General features: G+C 46.2%; 2 protein-coding genes across 28 annotated transcripts in view; both read right to left on the bottom strand.

Annotated features, from left to right (window-relative positions):
- The window catches only part of SEC31A (SEC31 homolog A, COPII coat complex component), a 36,877-nt gene extending 21,694 nt beyond the window's left edge, over positions 1–15,183 (bottom strand). For 8 of the 16 annotated variants that reach the window (XM_084518696.1, XM_084518704.1, XM_084518706.1 and 5 more), the window contains exons 1-14: positions 15,065–15,083; positions 14,054–14,189; positions 13,723–13,805; positions 13,231–13,354; positions 11,100–11,298; positions 10,064–10,159; positions 8,420–8,560; positions 7,738–7,880; positions 7,141–7,240; positions 5,874–6,035; positions 5,551–5,703; positions 3,530–3,766; positions 2,932–3,006; positions 698–748 (exon numbers count right to left, since the gene is read on the bottom strand). In XM_084518696.1, the coding sequence (XP_084374822.1) occupies positions 698–748; positions 2,932–3,006; positions 3,530–3,766; positions 5,551–5,703; positions 5,874–6,035; positions 7,141–7,240; positions 7,738–7,880; positions 8,420–8,560; positions 10,064–10,159; positions 11,100–11,298; positions 13,231–13,354; positions 13,723–13,801 (1,560 nt within the window). In that variant the 5' untranslated portion in view covers positions 13,802–13,805; positions 14,054–14,189; positions 15,065–15,083. Of the gene's footprint in view, positions 1–697; positions 749–2,931; positions 3,007–3,529; positions 3,767–5,550; positions 5,704–5,873; positions 6,036–7,140; positions 7,241–7,737; positions 7,881–8,419; positions 8,561–10,063; positions 10,160–11,099; positions 11,299–13,230; positions 13,355–13,722; positions 13,806–14,053; positions 14,190–14,412; positions 14,431–15,064 lie in introns of those variants that run through there. The other 8 variants (XM_084518691.1, XM_084518699.1, XM_084518700.1 and 5 more) reach the window with 4 other exon arrangements.
- A 236-nt stretch (positions 15,184–15,419) lies between these two features.
- LIN54 (lin-54 DREAM MuvB core complex component) overlaps positions 15,420–23,723 on the bottom strand; it is a 34,727-nt gene continuing 26,423 nt past the window's right edge. For 11 of the 12 annotated variants that reach the window (XM_084518711.1, XM_084518719.1, XM_084518721.1 and 8 more), the window contains 7 exons: positions 23,520–23,717; positions 22,406–22,497; positions 21,003–21,074; positions 20,027–20,129; positions 19,575–19,712; positions 18,687–18,889; positions 15,420–18,227 (listed from right to left, as the gene is read on the bottom strand). In XM_084518711.1, coding sequence (XP_084374837.1) covers positions 18,026–18,227; positions 18,687–18,889; positions 19,575–19,712; positions 20,027–20,129; positions 21,003–21,074; positions 22,406–22,497; positions 23,520–23,717 — 1,008 coding nt within the window. In that variant the 3' untranslated portion in view covers positions 15,420–18,025. The remainder of the gene's footprint in view (positions 18,228–18,686; positions 18,890–19,574; positions 19,713–20,026; positions 20,130–21,002; positions 21,075–22,405; positions 22,498–23,519; positions 23,718–23,723) is intronic. The other variant, XM_084518720.1, reaches the window with a different exon arrangement.

Raw genomic sequence — 23,723 nt, 5'->3', positions numbered from 1 at the left:
TCTGCAAAGCAGCAAAACACATTGGCAGCACACACACAAATATGACAAACGTGGCAGAGGCCTCTATTTCCTTGCTCTTTACTACTGCACAGTATCTTTCAATCTTAAACACTCTGAAAACGTGCAGCAAATCTTTTTTTCCCCCTTAGGCCACAACAGATGACATCCAGGATGCGTAGGGCACAAGAATAAGCACTCCCCACGGTGGACTCAGGCTGTTACTACAGGCAGTGCCTGCACGATGAGCATCTGCCAGGCAGTGCAGCGTTACAGAGCCAACTCTTGGTCCTGTTTTTATTTATTTATTTTTTTAAGCCCGGGGAAGGTGCTGTTCTTGACACCAGCTGCCAAGCAGTAAGGCTCTGTCCTACCTCAGGGACAGCAAAGTGCGACGGTGGGTGGGATGTGGGCAGCAAAAGGAGAAAGTATGGGTACATGACTGAGACCTTTCACCAAAACCTGTGACTGACAGCCCATCGTTAGAAAACAGGAGGAGGTTTGAGTGGAGGAAAGCAGTCCTGCATTCTCCACAGGTACCTTCATCCTACTGAATGTAGGGAATTGTCCTGTGCTGACTTATTTCTGACTTGCTCTGTCTGGGACAGTCACCAAGCAGAAAGGAAAATTATTCTTCCTTTGCACATTACGATGGCGTTATAAAACTACACGAGGAGTTAACACGTACGTCTTTGCTTACCTCTCCCAATTCACCATCTGCACGACCCTCTTTATTCAGAGCTGACGTAATCTAAAAAGAACAACCAAGATTTATTAAGTAAGTGCACGTTTATTCTAGGGACAGACTTCCCACCAATCTCTCCAACTGGCAAACGTGGCTACTCTGCTGCTTGCACAACAGTTAGCACGAAGCTAGAGCCATTTCCTTCCCCAGCCTGGCGATGGATTTACTGCTAAGCCCTGCGTACCCCAAGCTCTGGTGGAAACAACAACTTCTCTATGCCTTTAAAGGTTTAATTGTTAACTCGAGGGCCTCAAAACTCACTAGAGCTGCTGGAAACCACAGTAATAAAAACACTGTCAGAACATACAAGAAAAAACCCTCTGTCTGCACTGATTAGGGAAAAGGAAACGGTGACAACCTTGCTGGAACAGGGAACTGGTCAGGAAGCTGTGGTTTCAAGCACAGCAGGCGTATGGCCTCGGGGTAGAACTTTCTAAGGTATAGAGGAGTTAAATCCCCAGCTTTTACTGCTTTTAAAGGCAAATCAAGACTCCAGATTAATTTTGAGGCCCTCAAAATGCCAATTTCATGTGCAGAATTTAAAACACACGCAAAAACCCCCACATTAGTTGGGCGTCTAGAAGCCTGGATTTAGTAATGCTGCTTATTATCATCTATCGCCTTGAATTTAGCAAGTTGTGTTTTACCCCCACAGGCTGGTTTTCACAAAAAAAAAAAAAAAAAAAAAAGGTCAAATAGCTAGGGATAATTTTCATTTTTAATCATTAGTATACAATAGGAAGGAGAAAACCAGTTTTTGGCTCACATATAACAATCCCAGCCTTTCAAAATAATAAAACACAACACCATGTTCTTACTAACTGATTCCAAGAAGCCAAAGTCACTGGCTGTATTTTATTTTTTTAAGCTTTTCCTGCTCTATCAGTAAGATGAAAAGCAAGTTGTGATTCAGGAAAACGATGGGCTAAGTCCAACATCTCAGGCCACTCGATTCAGTGGCATCCAGCTCTTCCCCATGGGCAATGCCCATCAACCCAAGAGCAGCAGTGGTGGGGGACTCCCGTCTGCCCCCACAGTACCACCACTGCTCCCTCTGCGGGAGCAGGACCAAGTTGCACCTGAGCATTTTAACTGCAAGCTGCTTTCAGAAGACAGGATTTGTCTTGTGCTTGTCTTTGAGTCACACTACAAACATCTAGATGCTGAGGACAAACTGTGACAGATAACGTAATGTTTTTGCTAATCATGAGTTTGGCCCGGAAGCCATTTAATTCATAAACATGATGCCATTTTCAGAGCCACTCTTTCAAAACAAACATTAGATTGATACAACAGAAATGAGTCACACACTTAAATATCCACTGAATCAGAACTGATAAAGCATTAGACAGTTCCTAGGTACAGCACTGCCAGCAGCTAGGAGCCAAAACTCACAGCAAGTATCCCTGTGTACCACTAAGATAACCAAGGTAACTCCTAAGATGTACAAACTGCTTCCTGTAACCCAGTTTGCCTTTCCAAATGTAATCATGTGTGATCTTTGTTTTCTTTTTTCCTAAAACCAAAAGTCACCCCCCACAAAAAGGGACTATCCAAGGTTAGCAAAGTAGTTAATGAAACACTGAAGAGTGCTTGCATGTTCTTCAACCAGAAAGCCTAAAACCAGATGAGATTCAGTGATACTGCAAAATCAAGATGTCACATATCAACAAAATCACACAAACTGTAACAACAAATATCAAAGCTTTGGATGGGTGAAAATTTCCCATCAGCAAGGGACACTCAGATGTAAACAGGCCTCAGAATTATGTGGGGTGCTTTGGAATTCTTATTGTACAACCATATTGCAAGATGACATAGCTAATAAAACCCAAACGAAACCGCAAGTGCTGTAAAAATACCAGAATTACTCAAGGTTTCTAGTACCCCCTGGAACAAAGGAATTCCTCAAATAACACAAATATTCACGTCTGCCTTGTTTACACAGAGGACCGAGCACCACTGGTCTTACAGCTATTTGGAAAGCTGCAGCGCTGACAAACACTGTCTGATGAGAAACACACTGAAAACAGCCTTGTATAAAAAAGTTTCACGTATGGAACAGCTTGTGGATTACTGGCAGAGGCTCCTGCAGTCCCACATGTAAATGATTACATCGATTGTACTTGTCAGATACAGCCATCAACAGCAAAGTGTTTAACCCAAGCCCAGCTTCCAGGCACATTTACCTTATTCCTCAGATCGTCTTTCCTGTATCCCAACAGCTCAAGGTATTTAGCACGTGAATCTTCTTCAAAATTCACCTTAAATAAAAGTTATAAAGAATACATTTCAATTCATCAATTCCACACCCTCACCCAGCTGGCTTTTCACTTGACTGGAACAGTGACTGAGAGGGAAAAAAAAAGACATAAAAAAATGAGAAAGGTTTCAGTGAGCTGGACAGCTGAGCAGGTAAGCAAGGCTTCAATTTGGTTAATGGAGGTTAACTGCCTGCAAATCTGCTTCACCCAGGAACCTCTAAATATTCACAGCAAACAGTGAAAAGCAGGCACAAAGATGCAGTGATAGGGGATGACTAAAACACAGAACACCTTTGGCAAGCTGTGGCTTCTCCTATGGTGTCCCAAGGGCCCTGACCCTGGGACCCTCATTCTTCTGTTGAGCCACCCCTACACCAACAGAGCTTAAGTAGCACCATTCCCCCAGCCTGCACTTTCTGTTCCTAAGCCCTCCTCTGGCAGAACACTGTAACATGCAGAATAAAATATTCCTGCACTGGCTTTCCAGGTCCATGGGGAACTCCCGGACTGCTGTCATTGTTACCTTTAAGAAAGCCCACACATTCTTCTCAAAGTCAGCCTGGGCCATGTCAATTTTCTTCTGGCAGTAGCTGATGAAGCCTTCGGACTGCACAGCCTCCTGCAGCTGGTTGGAGCGCGCCAGGAACTCCTTCTCTGTAACAACCTGGCTCACGTAGACGTGGTGACGCTGCTGCTGCTGCTCGATGCCTGGTTGCTGCTGAGGCTTGGCGTTCTCAAATGTAACCAGCTTGCCTCCAAACTGGAATTGAGAACACATGTGACACGTGAAAATACAAGTATATGCAAACAAACTATGCACACATGTATGCGTGCTTTTGTTTAAGGCATGTATGCTTATCATTCAATGGACAAATGGTCCTGGCATCAGCTCATGGTGTTCCTCCACCAGCACACGATGCTATGCACTGAAGCAGCTTGCTGGTAAGCGTGTGCACATTCAAGTGAGTTCATAAACACAACTATTCCTATCCCTCTTTTCCCCTCAGGCTGAGGACCTGGTCTAGGAACTCCTGAGAAATCTGTCTGCACAGTGGCCAGCATAAACAGATTAACTCATGTTACTGCAACATTGTGCTGGTTACAGTTGGGATACAGATTATTCTCTTCACAGCCACCCATATGATGCTATGTTTTGGATTTGTACCCAAAACAGCATTGATAATGCACCCACGTTTTAGCTGTTGCTGGACAGTGCTTATACAGCACTGAGGTCTTTGTTTCTTAGGCTGCCCTGCCAGCGAGGAGGCTGCGGGTGCAGAAGGAGCTGGCAGGGGACACAGCTGACCCAGACTGCCCAAAGGGGTATCCTGTAACACATGGTGTCATGCTCAGCAATAAAAGCTGGGGTAAAGGAGGAGGAAGTGGTAGTGGGAACAGGGACATTCCAAGTTATGGCATTTCCCAAGAAAACGTGACACATGTCGAAGCCCCACTTCCTTGAATGGCTAAAAACCTGCACAAAGACAGACATGACTGAATTGATTTCCTTATCTTAACTTGCTTGCACACAGCTCTGCCTTTACCTATTGAACTGTCTTTATCTCAGCCCATGAATTTTCTCACTTTACTCTTTCTCACCTTCTTACCCATCCCACCTTCAGGGCAACCAGTGAGCAGCTACATGAAGCTTGGCTGCCTACTGGGGTAAACGTAGAACACACTAAAGGATCCTATCCATCATTAAATACACGCCCAGGCACGATGCGTACCCTGCATGTGGCAGCTAGCTTACTGTTTGAAAGGCTACTGAGAGATTGGCAGTGAATGGCCTCATCACATGGAAAGAAATCCAAAGGGAAAAAAAATGGAAGGAGCTTATATTATTTCAGTTTACAGCTCCATGTTGATTTAGACATGGGTGAGATAATGAATAAGCAGACACACACCGCTGAAAATCAGGTAGTATTTTGGCACAGAAATCCATTTCAAGTGAACTGCCTAAAATCTTTAGGAGGTCTCTTGGGAAATGGCCTCTGAGTCACAGAAACAAGCCCTTAGTGGAGCTGAAGAGGAGGTGACTCTGCTCTTATGAAAAGCAGGGCCTTGCCAGGCTGACATCCACAGAGGAGCCTTGGCCTGCGTGCTGCTGCAGAGACCCTAGCTACCTCCATTAAGGGCTGAGTTATTTTTCTCTGCAATGAGACAATACCTTCAAGATGCACTGAAGTCTCAGCTACTTGCCCAACTTATTGTCCCCCAACCCCAAATATGCATTTTTTTTTTCCTTCTAAGCAAACACCACAGAAATGCAGCAAAGCCTTAGTTCCCAAAACAGAAAAAACCAAGTGCCTGGTGGGAACACAGGGCTTCCCAGTTGCTTTTTCCCAAGCATTTTTTTGTCATGCTTTGCCGACTGTCCCAAGCGCTCACTCCAGATGTTCCCACAAGCATCTCGGCCACCACAGCACTCTGGGCAAATGCTCACAAGGTGGAGCATGATGACCAACGCCCCTCTTCCAGATGTACTTTGCAGGTGCTACCGCTGTCTCACTCCCTGCCCGGCCAGCCTTGGCTCCTGCTTACCGAGAAGGATGCTCCCACAGGTCGCCGGATCCATTTGGGTGGTTTCTTTAGGGGCAGAACGACGCTCTGTGGGGCAGTCTGCTGGGGGAGCTGCAGGGGTGGGAGGGGCTGTCCTGTACCAAACGGATCCAGGTTCCCAAATGAGGATGAAAGCTTTGACAAAAATAAAAAAGGATGGGGAAATTCTGAGACACCATCTCCGATAAGCCAAGCAGCATCATTTTTTTGCATTGGATTGAGTTGCAACACCCCCCAAAGGTTTCCCCAAGCCCATGCTTTTTCCTCTTCCCATCCACTTTTCTCAGCTGCGTGCTTCTCAATACCTGGTCCACTTGCTTCTGCCTCAACCCGTCCGTGCTGCCTCCCATGATGGAGTAAACGCTGATCCGCCCATCAAACGAAGCGGCAGACAGGACGGCAGGGTTTCTGGGGCACCACTGGATGTCAAAGCACCACTGCGTGTTGGTCGGCAACTCATACAGCACCTGGGCAACAAAACCAAGTCCAGCAGATCAGAGCTTTTAGGCAACACCACGAGCAGCAGCAGTATCTTTCTGTTTTCAAGCTGCTCTTCTTGCTCTCCAGCAGCCTCCACATTACCCTACACACTGACAGTGGGCAGGATGTGATCATCAGAGATTACCACACACTGCTGCTTTATTTCCTCCTCCCATTAAATTTTCTGATTAATTCACACGTGACCAGCTAGGCAGGCAGCATACGTCTGTGCTGCATGTGCAGCTACTGGCTTTTGGGAGATAACTGGGAAAGTTAAACCTGCGCTCTGAGTAGACGGTCCCTCCTGCCCTGGAACAGAAAAGCCTACGGCTACAGGAGGGATTGAACCACAAACTAAGAAGTTATTTTTCACTTGTTTAACAATTTTTGGCTGAAGAAACAAAATGGTAGCTGCCTTGCTGTCTCCTAGGAAACATTTTTCCTTTAAATAAAAACATGTGGTGTGAGTCATCCGAACGTAAAGCCTTCTAGGCAGCACAGCATCCAGCTTAGATCACACAATCACCACCCCCACTTTTTGTCTTACTCAGCTTTTGTACTTCACTCCTGCCTGAATTTTGGAAACACGTATCTCCTCGTCTGCCAGGATTGTCTTGCCTACGCTGGCAAGCAAGAAGCCCTCCAACAGTGTCATGGTCTGGGGGCAAACACTCACGTGGTCTGTAAAGAGGATCCACTCAGTTTAGTGATATCCATGTCTATCCCTATTAAGATAGATAATTTTTCTGCACTACTAAATAGGTGCAGAAAAGCAGTAGGGACCCACGTGTAAGATTAACTATGGCAGGAAGTGGTCTTGCAGCACCAAAACAAGCTCAGGAAACGCATCTATCAACCACAAGTAAACATGGAGAAACACCCCACAGCAGCATAATTCCTAGGACTGCGAACAAAGATCCACCCCCCTCTCCTTCCCCTTCTCAACCAGTGAAAATTCAGGGAAGCAAATACTGTGAGAATGGGTAAAACAATACAGGAAAAATCAACGGCTTTTACAAATGCTCCTTTACATATGCCACTGTGCAACCTCCAAACAGACTGAGACTTTAGTAAGTTGTGTGAATACAATACCTCGCCCGTGTTAGGGTTGGAGCACAGAATTTTAGCATCCTTCCCACAGCTAAGCAGCAGCTCTGAATCTGCCATACTCCAAGCAATGGCCAAGATACCCCTGTGTGAAAAGTCACAGCCAAGTAACAGATTAACATAAATGAAAAATGGTAACACAGAGCATGTGTTTAAGCGAGTTGGTACTGTATCAGAGCATTCCACCTCAGAATGCCCTCCCCCCTCCTCCCTCTGTTGTAAGAAATTGTTAAATGTTATCAGCATTTGATATATTGAAATATATGCTGTTTTCTGCATGAGTAGCTCTAAAGGTCCAGCCACCATATAGGAAAATTGAATTCAACACTCTCTGTAGGAGAATGTCGATACCAGTGTACCAGAAGGGTGTGTTTGCCTCTACAGCATGTGCAAACCTGTAGGCTTTTTTTTTTTTTTAAGCAAGCTTCTGCTACTTCTTTGAACTCCAGCTTCCTCATGTACAGCATAAAACAAATCAGGAATGTCGATTTTTTTTCTGGGGGAAGGTGTTTTTAATGTGAGGCCTCGTTCCTTCCAACCAGCAGGCCCCATAAAAGGAAGCTTTTCTGTCTTCTCTCATACCTTGTGTGGCTTTCCAAAACACGCAGCGGCGAGGAGGCAAATCTAAGGTCCCACATCTGAATCACAGGCAATCTGTCGTCCTCCGAGGCCAGGACCATCTGGGTAGCAACATCAGGGTGCCATGCCAGGCCCGAGCAGTGCATCTGAAGGACAACATTGTGCCAAAGCACAGGGTAACTAAACAGCGCTAGAGAACGGAAGACAACCAGCCTGAACAGGTCTAAGCGTGAGGAGAACAGGGTCTTCAGCTAAGTGCCACTCTGTGGCTGTATTTCTGGGCATTGTTTCTGACTGCGCTCAGTGTGGGATGCTCTCCTTGTTTCTGTTAGCAAGGAGAGCTGCAGTTAGATCCCCAAGGCCCTCTCAAGAAGGTGACTTCGTACTGTCTTGTTAAAATACTACGTCTTAATCTAAGAATGCTGTAAAAGCATCCACACAGAGCTTTTTGGCTAACTTTAACTTTCGTTGATATTTTAATAAAAGCCACCATCAGGCAGAGATTACCATTGTGGGAACATCCCATCACAACCTGCAATCCCACAATGAAGCCAGCCTATTGTGCTGCTGTTATGTCAGGGACCAGGTATGTGAAACACGAGTTAGGAAGCTTATCAGAATCAGAGCACAGTGACCAAGCAGCTATTTCAGGAGCCCCCGCGCATCTCCTCCAGAGCTAACTCACCCGGTTGTTGTGGTCACTGACTTTGATGATGGGCTCGTTCTTCCTGAGATCCCACACGGTGGCTCGGCCACTGGGGCTGGCAGATGCCAGGATGTGCTGGACCTGCCTGTTCCAGGCGATGCAGCTGATGTCCTCGAGTGGCTGCCGGGCACACAGAACAGCCTGTCACACCCTTACAAAGAAAGGCCTCAAAATGCTTTCTTTTTGGGCCTTGCTATATAACGTGTTTGCAAGGAGATTCACCCCAGGTACTGTGATTATTCTGCTTTCCTACACACACCTCCTGCAGGGCAGAGCCCCTGAAAAAGCTGTCAGTGTAGAAAATCCTATGCAATATCCTTAACAAAAGCAAGGTTCCCACAATATCCACGTGATAATGAAGTACCCATCCCAAACAAAGTATCCACACTAACAGCTTTAAACTAGAAATCTTTCAACTCCAGATTTCTGCTCATTCTGTTTCCTCACTTCATTGCCTCCAACTAACCCCGCAGTAGTACACTGATTTTCCAGTAACTACAAGGTTCTGGCATAATTTCTTAACAAGAGCTGCATAAAGTACCTGCTTTTAAACAACTTCCTCTCATTCTTCCAGCTCCATCAAAGACAAAGGACAAAAGGCTATTTTCTTCCCCAGAGAGGCTAAATGCCATCACCTGAACACTCCTTGGAACATAGAAATGTGACTGCCAAGCCTACTGCCTCATCTTCTTCCTTTTCAGCAGCTGCTAAGCTAGTCTTACTTGTGTTTTCCCTCAGTCTCTGCCTTTGTGGTCCTTGGATATAAGCATGCAGTGAACCATACAAAGGCAGACTGGAAGAGATTCATCCTGTGTGCAGTGGCTATGGATATTTAAAAAATGGTGTAACCAGAGAGATTCTGCTTGTTAGTACTTACTGCTTGATAAAACACAACATTATTCTAAGACTAAAAGGGGTACTTTTAAAAACATTTTATTTGCAATTGTGCCACGTGAAGACACCAAGCAATGCTTGTGCAGCCAGTGAAAACTGCAGTTCTGGTGTGGATAACCAGCTCTGCACACCCCACGTTGCTGCAGGGGAACGACAGCAGCCTGTTCCTTGCAGGGGCTGCACAGGATGGTACTGACCGGCACAGCACTCAAGCTGTGCTCCCAGAAAGGCAGCGGTGGTTGGCCATAATAGTTAGACATGATGGAAGCCAAAACATAGTGCTGTCATAACCAATGTGCTACCATACACGCTCACTGAAAGCTGCTTCAGCTGCACCTACAGAGCTCTCCTGAAGGGACACGGGCTCCTGCCATAGCAGAGGCACGTCACACGAACAAAAATACCCACTTTTCAAACCCCACAGACTAAAAAAAGCCCATTGCAAGCACCAAAAGCCCAATTTTCTTGACCTTTCAGGAAGCCACTGGGGAACAATATGCGATAAAGTAACATATTTTTACTTACATTAATAGGAAACAACTGTTGTACAAGGACTCTGACAACCATCGACAGAAATGCAGTTCATCACTAACTACAACTAATTGCTTTCTATCCTAAGTCTCTTTTTTTTCCATATAGCTTCTAAAGTTGATTTTAATGAGCTCTCCAGATAAATGACCTTCATGCTTTTCATTAGTTTACAGTATTTAACAAATACCAATCTCGTACCTGCGTCTTCACTCCTGGAGTCATTGGTGTGGCAAAATTGTTCAAGTCCCAGATATAGATTTCAGACTCATTAGCACCAGAGGCCACCAGATTAGTCTGTAAGACACATTAACAGACGCTAAGAGTATTTTCAGCATCAGCTTTCACAGTCTTAGCTGCTGGGAAGCATCAGATGGACAAGACTGTGCCAATTTCGCGTATGAGCTCAGGATATAGCCTTTGGTTCACACAGAGCAGCTTAAGGAAATAAAAGCAGTGTTTGAGATGCAGGGGCCACTGGATGCCCTTTGATTGCATCCCATGTCTGCTGACCAGCAAGTCCCAGCTTCATAAGGGCCAGGAGAGGAGAGGAAACCATTCGAGAAGACACAATGAACAAAGGATGGTCTTGCTGAAAGCAAGCGTCCAGGGACAAAAGTGCTATTTAGGAAAGGAAATCAACTCCATTGACTTGCAGCTGGAGGGGGCTGAAGAAAAGCCAAGCCACTGTATCTACAAGGAACTGAACTCTAATTAATGATGGAGCAAGCTTGCCGATTTTGAGAGCTGTTCTGCCTTAAGAGACCATGTCACAGTGTGTTTATTCTGCCTCCCTTTTCCAGTGAGGAGATTTAGAGATGCCAATGCCATCTCCCTAAAGGGGACACCTTAAATCGAACGTCACCAGAACAAAGAGTGACAGCCCAGGGAAATGTCACAAGGACAAAATCAGCACATCCTATGGGAACTGAAAGGGAAGACTGGTTGAAGCAGCACAGAAAACCACCTCTGTTTTACACTGAGGCTGAGCTAAGAACACCTGCAACATTGGCAACGTCAAATCATGAGGGGAAGGAATCAACTGGACACCTACAAGTCTTCATTCCCTCTCCCGAGATGCCAGCAACAGGACAGGTTTTTACTAACAAAGATGCAAAGAACAGATTTAGGTCAGCCTTCTCAAGGGCTGGTAAAGGTACAGATACGCATAAGGTAATAGCTTGTTAAGACATGCCACTCATCCACACCTGCACACGTCAAACAGCAGTAAACCTACCTGGAACATGTTGACATCAAGCGCTCTCACGGGCCCCGTGTGCTTGTCTTTCTGGGCGATGATGACCTCGGTGTCTCCAGCTATGATTTTGGCTGGGTCATACAGAATGACGTTCCCGTTCTCACCCCCAGCGATCAGGACCCCAGAGACTCGCTCGCCTGCGGTCATGCTGTGCGGCCCCCAGATCAGCTTGTGGTACCTGCAAGACAGACACCCACCGGCTACAGCCAGCCACTGTCAGCTCCACATACCCCGTTTTACTCTGCAGGCTGCAGCCTGGCGGGAAACCTCTGCTACATGTGGCCAACTATTTGTAAAAGGGAAAGAAAAATCAGTGGAGCTATTCAAAAATTCCAAATCCTTTTCCTTGTAGGTGCTCCTGGAAGGGCAAACTTTCCTCTGTTGTGCTGGATGCTCAGCCAGTGGCTCTCTCACATCAGACACGTGTCACTTGGACAGCAAATCGAGCTTCCAGGCTGAACTGGAGGAACTAAATATACTTCTGGAAATGTTTTCAAACCATTGTGTCCATCCACAAAAAAAAAAAAAAAAAAAAAAAAGAAGAAATTACTTCAGCTCCAGCTTGCTAAATAATCAAGACAGCATTCCTGTGTATTCAGCCATGCAAAGCACAGCATTTTTCCACATGAAGCACCGCGCTGCCACATGGCAGGTGTTACCAGAGCAGAATGCAAACCCACAGGTCTGGAAGGTGGTGACGAGTTGCTTGAGCCCTCACTGTGTTACTACTGAACTCTTGTTTTTCTCTGGATTACCCATGACTGATTTCTTCACAGCACATCATGCTGGGGAAGGCCAGACAAAGAGCACATGCTGGCTGACAAACGCTGTAAGCACCAAGTGCTCAGCAGCTCAGTGTCAGCGGTCACTGTCCTGCCACAGCACCCAGATTACGGTAACGGTGTGCTCATCCACACCGCAAACCAAAATGGTATGCTGCTTTTTGTAGTTCTGCACCTAACTATGCAAGGTTAGAACAAGCATGGTGAGCAACAGGCTATCAGGGCGCTAGTATTACACCACCAGCAAGATTCAACGAGTAAATAACCTAAAAGAGAGCAGAAAAAGATGAGGAACAAAACAAAAACAGAGTTAACTGTGCCATTACTTTCCTCTTGCCCTTTGCTCTTTCCAAGATAAAGAGTGGTTCTACAGAAGCAGCGTCACATTTTCCACAGGAGGGCAGTTAACAAAATTTCTTGCTGAATCCATCTTTTCTGGATTTGTTTGCCCAGCCATCTTCATTTGCTGTACGCCACAATATAACCTGATGTATACTTTTATAAGCTAAGGCATGGGTTGTTGTCTTAAAAACAAACAAACAAACTCCTTTGCAATGTTGTGACTTGTTTTCTGGGGGCAAAGTCAAACACTTGTGCTGTTCACCAAGAGAAGCACTTTTAAAGGAGCTCTACATCCTCCTGGCCATAGTGGGTAGGTTCTGAAAGTCAGTAAAGCAAATGCCACTTGGCAAGCTTTGACTTATTTCAGTCGCATTTAAAGCAAGGGAGAAAAAATCCTAGAGGCTCAATGTCATTGTTCTGCCCTCAGCAGATCTGCAAGGAGTGTCAGCACCAGCTCTGCCACAGCTCAGGCATTAAGCAGTCTGGGCCCTTGATGGCTGTTCCTCCCCAGCCCTGCGTATCAGAAGAGAAACAACTGCAGGGCAGGGATTGTGAGCCACAGCAGCACTCAAGCAAAGCGTTGCTGCAGGACCGACAGCAGCCCTACACCTCCTGCTTCCTCCTGAAAAAGCCCCTGTAACTGTTACTTACCCGAATCCAGAGAACATCCTGAAACAGGGCCAATCAATCGTTATAAGCAATCTTACTGCGTGCCAATGCAGCAAAGACCTCATTCCAATCCCTCCACATCTACTTAAAGGCAAGACCTAGCTTCTCAGGCCCCAGGAGACTGCATTTGGTAAAAATCTCACAAAAGAATCTTAGATCTTTAGGCCTTGAAGTTACTGCTCAAGAATTGAAAACATAGCCCCATATACGTGGCTGTAATGATGTCCTTCAGCAAAGCGTCTGTCCTCAACAACCGTGGCCAAATCCCATGCACCAGCCCTGCAGCGCAAAGCACACACAACAACCCCATGGCTCACCTGTGAGAGGAGGAGAAGGTGGCACAGGACTTCATATCCAGCGAAGGGTCCGATAAGTCCAGCTCGAATATTTCCAGGGAAGCACTCGTGCTGAAGGTTGCATCCAGCTGCTGGGCCGACGTACCTGCAGAGGAGCGGGCTCGTCAGTGAGAAGAGGATGCTATGCAGAATAGCAACAATAAAAAAAACACCACACTTGCAAAAAGGACTCTGAGATGTGGTCAGATTTCTGCCTGAGTTGGATTTTGATATAATTTTCTTTTTTATGGTTGCCTTCAGGGAGTTTTCTGTCCAGCGTGGATACAAAAGGCTTTGGGAGAAGGTTCCTCGCCCCCTGAGGATGGGCAGAAACCCACAGCAAGGGGCAGATAAGCAACGAGGGAAGCGTCCCAGCAGCCAGGGTTGCTGTCACCTTGCCCTGGCACAGGGGACAGGAGGCTCCTTGTCACCCACGGGCAGCCCCAAAACTTGCCCCCACTTCCTAAAACTCACCCGTGGCCAGGTAGATGGGGTGCTGCCCGGCAGGGCTCCATGCCTGCATGGCCGTGCGGTCAACCTCCTTCAGCTTCATCTTGCTGGAAGAAAAAAAAACGAAAAGGTGAGGGTTTGGGGGAAAAAGGGCGTTTGGGGCAGGGCGATGCTCAAAAAAAAGGGCAAAACGGGGCGGCTGCGGCAGATGGGGGGATAAAAACACAGGGGCAGAGCCCGAAGCCGCCCCCAAAAGAGGAGCGCGACGGGGAGGGTGGCACCGCCGCCCCCAGCGTGATTTCGGAGGGGGATTTGGGGCGGAAAAAGGGGCAAATGGGGCCGCGGCGGCTCTCACCCGTCCCGGGCCCGCTCCAACGTGGCAGCCCCGGCGCCGCCTCCCGCTTCCGGGCGCTGCCGGCGCCTTCCGGGCGCTGACCGGGGCGGCTCCGCCTCTGCTCCCGCGGGGACCCGGCTCCTCCTGCGGCCCGCGCCTGGCGACAGGGGACAAAGGGACAGGGGACAGGGCCGTCAGCGGGGGGCGATAGTGGGGTGAGGGGGGCAAAGGGGGAGGGAAGGCGGGGAGGGGGGAGCCGCCGTCCTCAGCTCGACAGCGGTCGTCACGGCGTGTCGGGATGTGAACAGCAGTGAGGCTCATCACCGGACAGCGGCTGCGGGGAGCGGGGCTGTTTATTGGGGCGGGGGGTGTTTGGGAACCTGGGTGCAGCCCGCAGCGCGGCGCGGCTCGGGGCCATGGCGCCGCCCGCACCCTGCCGCGGCGCGGCGGGAGAGGGAGCGCCGCGCTCCCGCCCCGCTATATATAGGGGACGGGGCCGCGCCGCTATTGGCTGCCGCGAGCAGCGCTCGCCATTGGTTGCCCAGCGGCCCCGCGGATTGGCCTCCGCGCTGGCTTCGCACCGCCCTCCCTCCCTCCTCCAACGGGCGAGCGGCGGCGGCTGAGTGAAGGCCCGTCAGCCAATAGCAAAGCAGGACGCGGGGGGCGGGTGCGCGGCGGCGGCCAATGGGCTCCGACGACCGCGAGCAGGGCAGGAAGGGAAGGGCGGGAGCGCGGGCAGCGCTTCCGCCAGCAGCGTGGCGCTGGGCCCGGCTGCGCCCGGAGGGGGAGCAGCCCAAGGGCGCCCCTAGGGCTCCCCGAGCACTGCTGCCCCGTTAGGGGGCTGCACCAAGCCACGGGCAGCTCTTGCTCGGCTGGATAACCCCACAGGCGATTAACTGTGTCCCCAACCAAGCCCAGTCACGCACTATTGCTACCTTGGGTCACATGTGTGCTCCCCAAAAAGGCCGAAGCTGACCCAAACTGCACATCCAAACTGCCTTGTGCAGCCAAAGGCTCCCCAAAAGCATTTACCTGCGAGTCTGGCCCAGGGTTCTGCAACCAGATCCGTATGGCACCCGGCTAGCCCCAGGGATGTGGCAGACGGGCTCAGAGGTCCAGCCTGGCGGATTTTTCTTTGCTCAACTCTTGTCCTGCAAACACTACATTTTTCATTAAAGTCTTTAAATTATTTTTTTAATTAAAAAAGACGTCAAAATACGCTAACCACCCAGAGTTTCTGGTAGGATTCGATCGCATATTGGGAAGCCAAGCCCGTACTGGCATCACAAGAGAGCCTGGTGCTAACAGATGTATTGATTTTGATACTTCAGTGCAATTCTTTAGGAAGTATTCATCAGTGCTGAAGGAAAGGAGTGCAAAAAGAGCGTTTACAGAATAGTATAAATGTTTATTTTTCTTTGCGATTTATCTGACTGTTTCATTTTTACAATATAGAAAAGTGTATTCTTTGAATAGGTCTAGTAAATATAAATTTATTTTTTCTACTTTCAGATGTAAACAGAACTAGAAAATGAACCCTTGCCCCGTTCCCAATTATTTTCATGTAACTGGATGGGCTTGACTGTAAATCTTGTCCAGCAGTTTGATTCAAATGGCTAAGGAAGTACAAAACCCAATCCATACGTATTACACCAGGGAGAGGGGAGAGAGGAATCCCAGCTTAATATTGGAGAAAGCTTGTTCAAAGTAAAACCAAAAAACCTAAGAGCATTTGATTGCACCTTCAAAGTCTTTACAAGTAAAATATTCTCAAGCAATGCCATCATACATAATTACAACTGTAATCTAAATTTCACAAGTGTTTCTGCACACTGTATATAAATACACATCACAAAAGGTGCAATTTAGAGTAAGACACAGAATATATACAAAATTAACATGGATTGAAGTCTAAACAAAAGAAGGCATATTTCAATCTGTTTAAAAAATAATGTACGTAGTTATTACTTTATTCACTTACACTAATTTACATTTATACAAATCTTACTGGACATACTATGTTAGCTCACTAGAAGTAAACTGAGTATCTGCCCTACCTACGTGTAAAGTTACCGTACTGACTTTTAATAAACCCAAGTCTTAATTATGGAAAGCAGATAGTTACTTACATGAGAGATGGATTCCTTTTTCAGAGATTTGCACTATCAGACTTGCGGTTTATGCTGAGGGAGATGCTTCTACCAGGCAGAGCCCTTCAGACGGTGACCAGCAGGACACCAAATTGGCCCGCCGCCCAGGGCCTTCACGCTCCCGAGCCACCCTGGGGAGGGGGGCAGAAGGAAGCATGGAGGACAGAGGGCCTTTTGCTCACCACGCGGGGCCAGGGGGTGAAGACAGAGAGCAGAAGCCTCTTCCTGTCCTACTGCCATCAGACACACCTGTAGGTGCTCGGCTCTGCTGCACATTTGCCTGGCCCCTATCTTTTCCCAGCTTATCCCCCGCCAGAAGACCTCGAGGAAGAGCTCTGCCACATCTCTGTGCTTACAGCTTTACATGAAGAATGCAAAATCCTTTTTGGAGAAAAAAAAAAAAAAAAAAGAAAAGCCATCTTGTTCAGGCAGCAATGAGACAGTTATTACAATTGTTATTGACATTCACATTAGGTAAGTAACCTACCACGTTGATTTTGCAAATATATTCTACTATCAAATCAAAAACGTGATCTGAGATGGCCTGTAACAAATACTGAAGAAAATCCCCTGCTCCAATCTACACAGAGCTCTAAGGTGATTTGTGTGTTATGTTGGTATATTTTCCTCCTTTTGGATCAAAGGATCCATACATTATTTTGGCAGCAACCTTGATTCTGCGCTAGCATCCTCCCCCATCACAGCACTCTCCGTCATTCAAAACAACGCTTAAAAAACCCTTAGCCAAATAAACCACCACGATACTGAGAAGCAGCAGCATGAAAACACACAACCAGGCTGAATGTAACCTCCACCTGTGGTCACAGGCCAGTTAAAAGCCAGATTGTCTCAAGTGTGGCTCCATGGTCTCCTGTGACCTCAGCTCCTCGGGCTTAAACACTTCTCCGGGGCAACAGCTTCACCCTGGAAAACACAACGGACTGCACATCCCTCCCTGCAGCGAGGGATTAGGCTCCTGCACGCCTCTGAACTCACAGCTTCACCCAAGCAACAGCACCTACCTGCTGCAGTCAGCTAACACCACACGCTGGGCAGACAGCTTGGCACTGTGGCACAGCTGCTCTTCCTCACTTTCAAGAGCAGGCCACCGTCAGCCTATGAGTTCCACCTTAAAATCTGAGCCCTCATCCATGATCATATGAAAAATTCCCAATTATCCAGTTTGCCTCCAAATTCCTTGCGGTCTGCTCAAGCGAGATTCTCAACCACTTGTCCAACACTAGACCTGCAAGCAATCCCCGTGTACTCGCCTGCATATTTCATACTGCTCTGTGCACTGAAGAAGCATGCTGTGTTACGCCCTACGTACAGGTACCACCTTCCACTTAGATGCTCCTTTCCACACCTTGCCTTTTAGAACTGACTTCGACACACAGATACCTCTTCACTATGAGCCTGTTGCCAAAGTGTCACCTGATTCTTGCCATCATCTGCATTTTCCTGTACACACAAAGCAATGCAACTCCATATACTGTAAATAATATATATTATAATCATTTATATATGCCCTTCAGGCAATTATTTTGAGGGAAAGGGGAGAAAACAGCTATTTTTTTTTTTCCCTTAAGAAACCCAAGTTAAAAGCTGTACATCAGGAAGAAAAATTGACCTTTAGGCATCATCTTACATAGAAGAGGATTTAGTTAAGATTTAAAAGGCTCTAAATCTTGATATAAAATATTCTCTTGTTTCATCTTCCGCAAATCAATTTAAAACAAGCACCAAATTAACAAGTATTATTAAATCCTCTATGCCAAACCAAAGTGTCCCTGTGCCTTAAGTGTTCTGTTCAGTCCACCTCACTGTGGCTCTTGTGCACGCGTCAGCAGTTCATGGCACAAGGGTCACTTTTGGACTTGCCCGCAGAGTTAATCACTCTCATCAAACAGCGTCCAAACTCCTCCAGGATCATGCGCTCTGCCGCAGCTTTTGACTTGCCCAACTTCTCAGCTTGCTCAGCCTGCGCGAGAAGGCATTCACACGTTGCATCGGCCACCTCCTTGGTTACAAATGTAAAGGGCAGCCTGAAACAAACAGAAAAACAAAGAACCCACTCACTCCAACGGGCAGCGAACACGCCACAGCAGCAGTCAAACGAACAGACAGGCCGTTGTGCTGAGTGCCTGTCTCCACTGGGAAACATGGCAAAGCCCATTTGGACCTGCCCAGGTGCACAGAACAATTCTCCAGCTTTCAGCAGAAGGGTGGCTCAAGGTTTACAACCACTCAGTAAATGCGACATGCGTACTTCATGGTTCCTGGCAGCATGTGGGCAACCATGCTTGGTTACACGCTTGAACATAGCCAAACGTGGCACGCACTAGATTTACAGGACACAAAGCTGTGTTAATAAAATGCTCCAGTCACCTGAGTGCTCCTGGTCCTACAGCTTAGGTGACATTTGAAGATGACAGGGATGTACCTGCTGCGTATCCAAAAAAGCATATTAGAACCAGGCAAAACCGTGAGCTGCGTTAACTTACTTCCCCCCACCACTGCTGAGTGCTGGTGTTGGCCTTGTTAGGAGATCTGAGATCTGGGAAGATAACTTGGTCTTTGCAGCCGTCTGCTGCTGGACCCGAACTTCGGCAGCATCTGCTAAATGCATCAATGTCTTGCGCTCTGGGCTTTCTTCAAAATTTTTGCAGCCAATGCATTTGCATATGGAAGAACACATGATTTTTGCCTGAAAGAAATAAACAGAATGTGAGAAGTCTGTCGTAGCTTTGACACCCTTAGTGACCACCCACAGGGGAAAGGTGATCCTGTTTTAGCCTGTTTGCAATTAGCCACCAGCAGAAATCCTCAGGTAGTCGTCCTCTCTTTAAATTCAAGGTGAGATGCCTTCCCAGAATTTATGCTTGAATCCAGTGCAGATGAACAGTATCCCACCCATGCCTTTCTTTCCCAATCTGCTGTTTTCAGCAGAATTTAAGTGGCTAAACTATGGGACAGGTCAGTCTGCCACCATATCTGCATCCATAGAGCGATCAGTTATCTGATGCAACACCAGCTTTTGCCTTTGGCTTCCACATACATGTTCCATCCCAGAGTGTCTCTGCAATGCTGCAATAACTACTTGAGCTCCTAGGGATGTGGTGCAGGAGGTTTCTTTTAAAAATATTGCTCTTCAATAAAGGAGAGCTCCAAGCCTGTGTTCAGAGTTATTACACGGTTTAAAATTAAACTCAGATGGCAGAAGTGATCAGTCTTGCAAAACACATGGCTTTCTATGTGTAAACTGCTGGAAGAAAAGATAGACCTAAAACTATTACTGCAACTTGAAAAAGAGCAAAAGACAAAGCACAGCAGCAAAATTGCAGCACTGAGAGGAAAAGCCAGCATCTTTAAGACGAGATAATACTTCTTACCTCGTAACATTCACAGTAGTTTTTGAGACATCCCGAGCGTTTACAGTTACACCCTTTGCTGTGTCGCCGATCTGATTCTCCTTCCTTTCCTTTACCTATTTTGGGCTTGAAGGCTTCAGGGTTTCTGTCAAGGCAGGCCTGTCAAGGCAGACCCAAAGGGTCAGACAATGCATGTAGGGAGTAGACATTACAGATGCAACACAACAGCTTACATCTTGCACAGGTGGGAGATCAGCGTGTTACACACCCACCCGGCCCCATGCTGTGGCTTCAGAATACACCAGCTACTTCTTTCATTCCAGCTATCTATGAAGCAAACTAAAATGCCTGCTGTCCCATCACGGCACTACTCAGCAACACACCAAAATCTATACGAACAGGAACAGACTCTTTCCTTCCATGACATCAGAAAGAGGGGGGAAAAAAAAAAAAAAAAAAAAAAGACTCCTCACCTTTATTGCTTTTTGCCTATCATTTTCATGGTCCAGGTTGTTATAACAGTTTGTACAGTTGCAGTTATTGCAGAATTCACCATTTGCAAAACAATCGCAGTACCTGAAATGGAAGATAGACAAGGCATTTGTAAACACGGCCATTACCTTGGTGTTACTACTGTTGGCAGTACCAGACATTTCTAGTCTGGTGACCATGCACATGCACTGATGAACGCCTGAGTCACCCTACGCTGAGCTCCACATGGACAAGGTGTCTGTCTGAGCTGACGTTCAGACAGCTCAGGTCCTCAAAGCAGCACAAGAAGCTAATAGGGCTTGGCTCCATGGCAGTCCTTGGGTGGTTATCCTCACAGGCAGTTCCTGACCCTGTTGGTTCAAGTTAGCCTTCAGGAGCTCTCATACAGTCAAAGATCCTCAGCTTAAAATGCTTTTACATCAAATTGTTACAAATGCTCTCAATAAAACAGCAAAAGATTTCACGAAGATGATCGAGCCTTAGACCTAGCAGTTAAAAATCACTTGCCCATTCAAATGTTTGAAACAAACAAACCAAGGATCCCTGCAACGCAACCAACCATAAAAAAAACCACACATATAACAGCCCAATTTTGCTGAAGTACTTCATATAGCATGGCGTTACTCAAGGGATTTGCAAAAGCATAGTAGATGCCCACTGATGATACTGTGGGATGTCATGTCACTCCCAGCAATACTGCAACTCCAGCTGCTGAGTGGAATTGGCTCTACCACACACAAGGGCACATTATGAACCCCAACATTATGAAATGGTAGGGTCCATACAGCTCATGAGTTACATGAAGGCACATGCACTGGGACATCTCCCACCAGTGTCACCAGCAGCTTTGACAATCTAGACATAACATTTCTGACATAATTAAAAACACCACCTTTTGATTCTTGGCATAAATATGGTGTCAAGGATAAGGCTTAGCAACAAACAAGATGTACTTACAATTTCAAACATAGAGACTTTGTACAATTGCAAGGCTTCCGGGGACGATTTGCAGATTCAGAAGGAATAATTCTGTAGAGGGGGGAAAAATGTATCTATTTATACACTATTTAAACATCTATTGCATCTATTTACACACAAAACACATCTATTTATACACACAGTTCTATTAGTTTTAGTTTCTTCCTATTTTAAATTCAAGTAAACGGTTGATGATGAAAATTCTGAGAAGTCTTTATGTTCCCTTGCCATTAGGTTCTTGGCTGATGTAAGTAACTATTATATATAGTGTATTTCCAACCCAGAAAAAGCTGGGTTATTTGTTGCAAATCTGCCTACATGTCTTAAGTAGAAATGAAGCTTAAAGCTAGAGGATGCACTACAACTGCAAATGGCAGTCAGAAAAAACTTCCCCAGCACCTGTCATCATGCAAGGGGACTAGGTCCAAAAAAGGTTCATAGATTAAGATCGTGCCTTTACCTTTGAAAAACAACAACAAAATTGACTACACCTAGAACAGTGGGCAAGCAAGCCAAAACATGGCATTCAGCTCAAAGATGAGTTTTATATCAAACACAGGCTTTAACTGCTCTTAAAAACTAGGATTTTGTGTCACTAATCGGTTTTGATGAGATTCATTCCATTCCTATCCAGCAATTTCTGCACATAATACCAGGGAGATTAAATCAAACCCATTCATTTGGATAGCTGCATCTGGATTAAGGATTAGTTTGCATCACAGTTTAGGTTGCAGCAACAAAAAGCACCTTGGCATACACAATTTCCAACAAATAATAACGCAAAAGGACAACGCAGAACAGCTGAAAGCTGGCTGGGTCAATGCAGGGAAAATATCTCACGTTAGCTGTTATTTTCATCTTTCAAGTGAAAATACAATATTGAAAAAAAAACAAACAAACAAAACCAAAGCCTCCTATTATGAACCATTTTGGGCTTGAGATGCATTTTGAGGTTTGGTTGGATTTGTTTGTGCTAAGCATCTTGCTCCTGTATTGACCAGTACCTCCTTCCAGCAACGTGGAAAAATAGCTCAAGCCTGTAGCTCCCAGGCTCTGATGCAAAATTAAGCACAAACATCAACAAATTTTCAGGTCAACTTTCTGCCATAGGAACAGAAAACAAACCCAAAGATGGTGGAGGGGGCTGCAATAGCTTTGATCAGGAGGGTAGTTCAATTCTTAGTTAGATGCATGTCCTTTTGTCAGAATTATTACCCACAACACGGTATACTTGATGTCCTTCGAAATCCCACAAAACCCAACATCTGAGTCCCTGCCTTTATTTATAATGGTACTGAAAAGAAGTCTGCAAATTCATCAGCCTATACTGCAGGTTTGCTGTCTTTTATTTTTTTTTCCAGCAACCTTTATAAAACACTCACCCATTAAACGGTAGCCGTGCTTGGGACTGAATACTAGATGTCCCTGTGAAGCCAGTGTTGCTTGCTATAGATACATATGATGACTGCTGTAACTAACAAAACAAAAAGGTAATGTGTAACATGAAATAAATTAAAGCATGCTCAGGAGGACTTGTACTAAGTATTTTACTTAGCTTTCCAGCTACTGTTATAAAAAATAATATGCTTGCAAGCACAGATTTAGAAATTTGCAGAACATGGACCAGGCAGCAAGCTCAAGTCTTCATATTTAGCAAAACCCCAGTATTTCAGATGATATTTTTGTTCTTTAACACAGTGTCTACAGACATATGGATAATGCAGACTACAAACAAATGTTCAGACCACAAACAGTTCCAGCTCCTGAAAATAGGAATCTCACTCTTGTTTTCTTAAGCATCCCTGACTGCCAACAGATCAGGATCACTTTCTGCACAAATGACTTGAGTAGCCCCTTTCACCTACAAGCTCCTTATTACTTAACTAAAACAAAATTATTTACATCCCGACTTTTCTTTGTATCTGGACCCACACACTGTTTATCATATTAAGGAATCACCCCTAAGAACTTGCTAGATGACACTGTTTTGGGCTACTTTTTTTTTTTTTTTTGTCTACCTACACACAGCTCTTTTCTCCTGCTATGATAGGTTTTGAAGACAGACTGGCACTTAAGATGTGGACCTGCGGTGCACAGCCTGAAGGAGACAGGTTGTGTCTAGAACACCAAATGTCTGAGTAGTTTTCCAAAAAATGGTATTCTTCACTTTAAGAGAACATTTGGGCAAATGCACAGAAGTGCAATACAACTGTTTTTAGGGACAGCAGCTTTAACAAAACCAAAAGGGATCCAAAAAAAAAGGTTGGTACTGGTGATGCCACAGGCTGACTGAATTCTTGTCTGAACAGACTGGCTAGTCAGCTTTCAGCAGGGGGTTTCAGTTATTCTCCTTTTCATTCTCAGCATTGGATAGATTTTGACAAAGCGTACAACTAACCCCTAACCCCTTGGCTGGGCAGCAAGGACTTCTAACTGGAAGGCAAGATGTTCCATAACAGCACTACTTTCCTACTTATCTCTGGGTTAAGACTGTACCTGTGTGACATACTGAGCTGGAAGGACTGCATAGCCGACGTTTCCTGTGCCAGGTGCTGGTGCCAGGACAGTGCCTGGGGGAAGGTTGGTGAGGTTGGGCTGTATCTGTGGCAGTGGAGTGGCTGGCATAATAAGTCTTTGTTGGGGCTGACTGGTAGTGACGATCTGGGAAGTTGGGTTGATTGGTTTGGGCACCACCTGGAA

The sequence above is a fragment of the Aythya ferina genome (genome assembly GCF_964211825.1).
Source record: "Aythya ferina genome assembly, chromosome: 4".
Lineage (NCBI taxonomy): Eukaryota > Metazoa > Chordata > Aves > Anseriformes > Anatidae > Aythya > Aythya ferina.
Note: the sequence above shows the minus strand (reverse complement) of the source record. Positions and strands in the feature narration are given on the sequence as shown.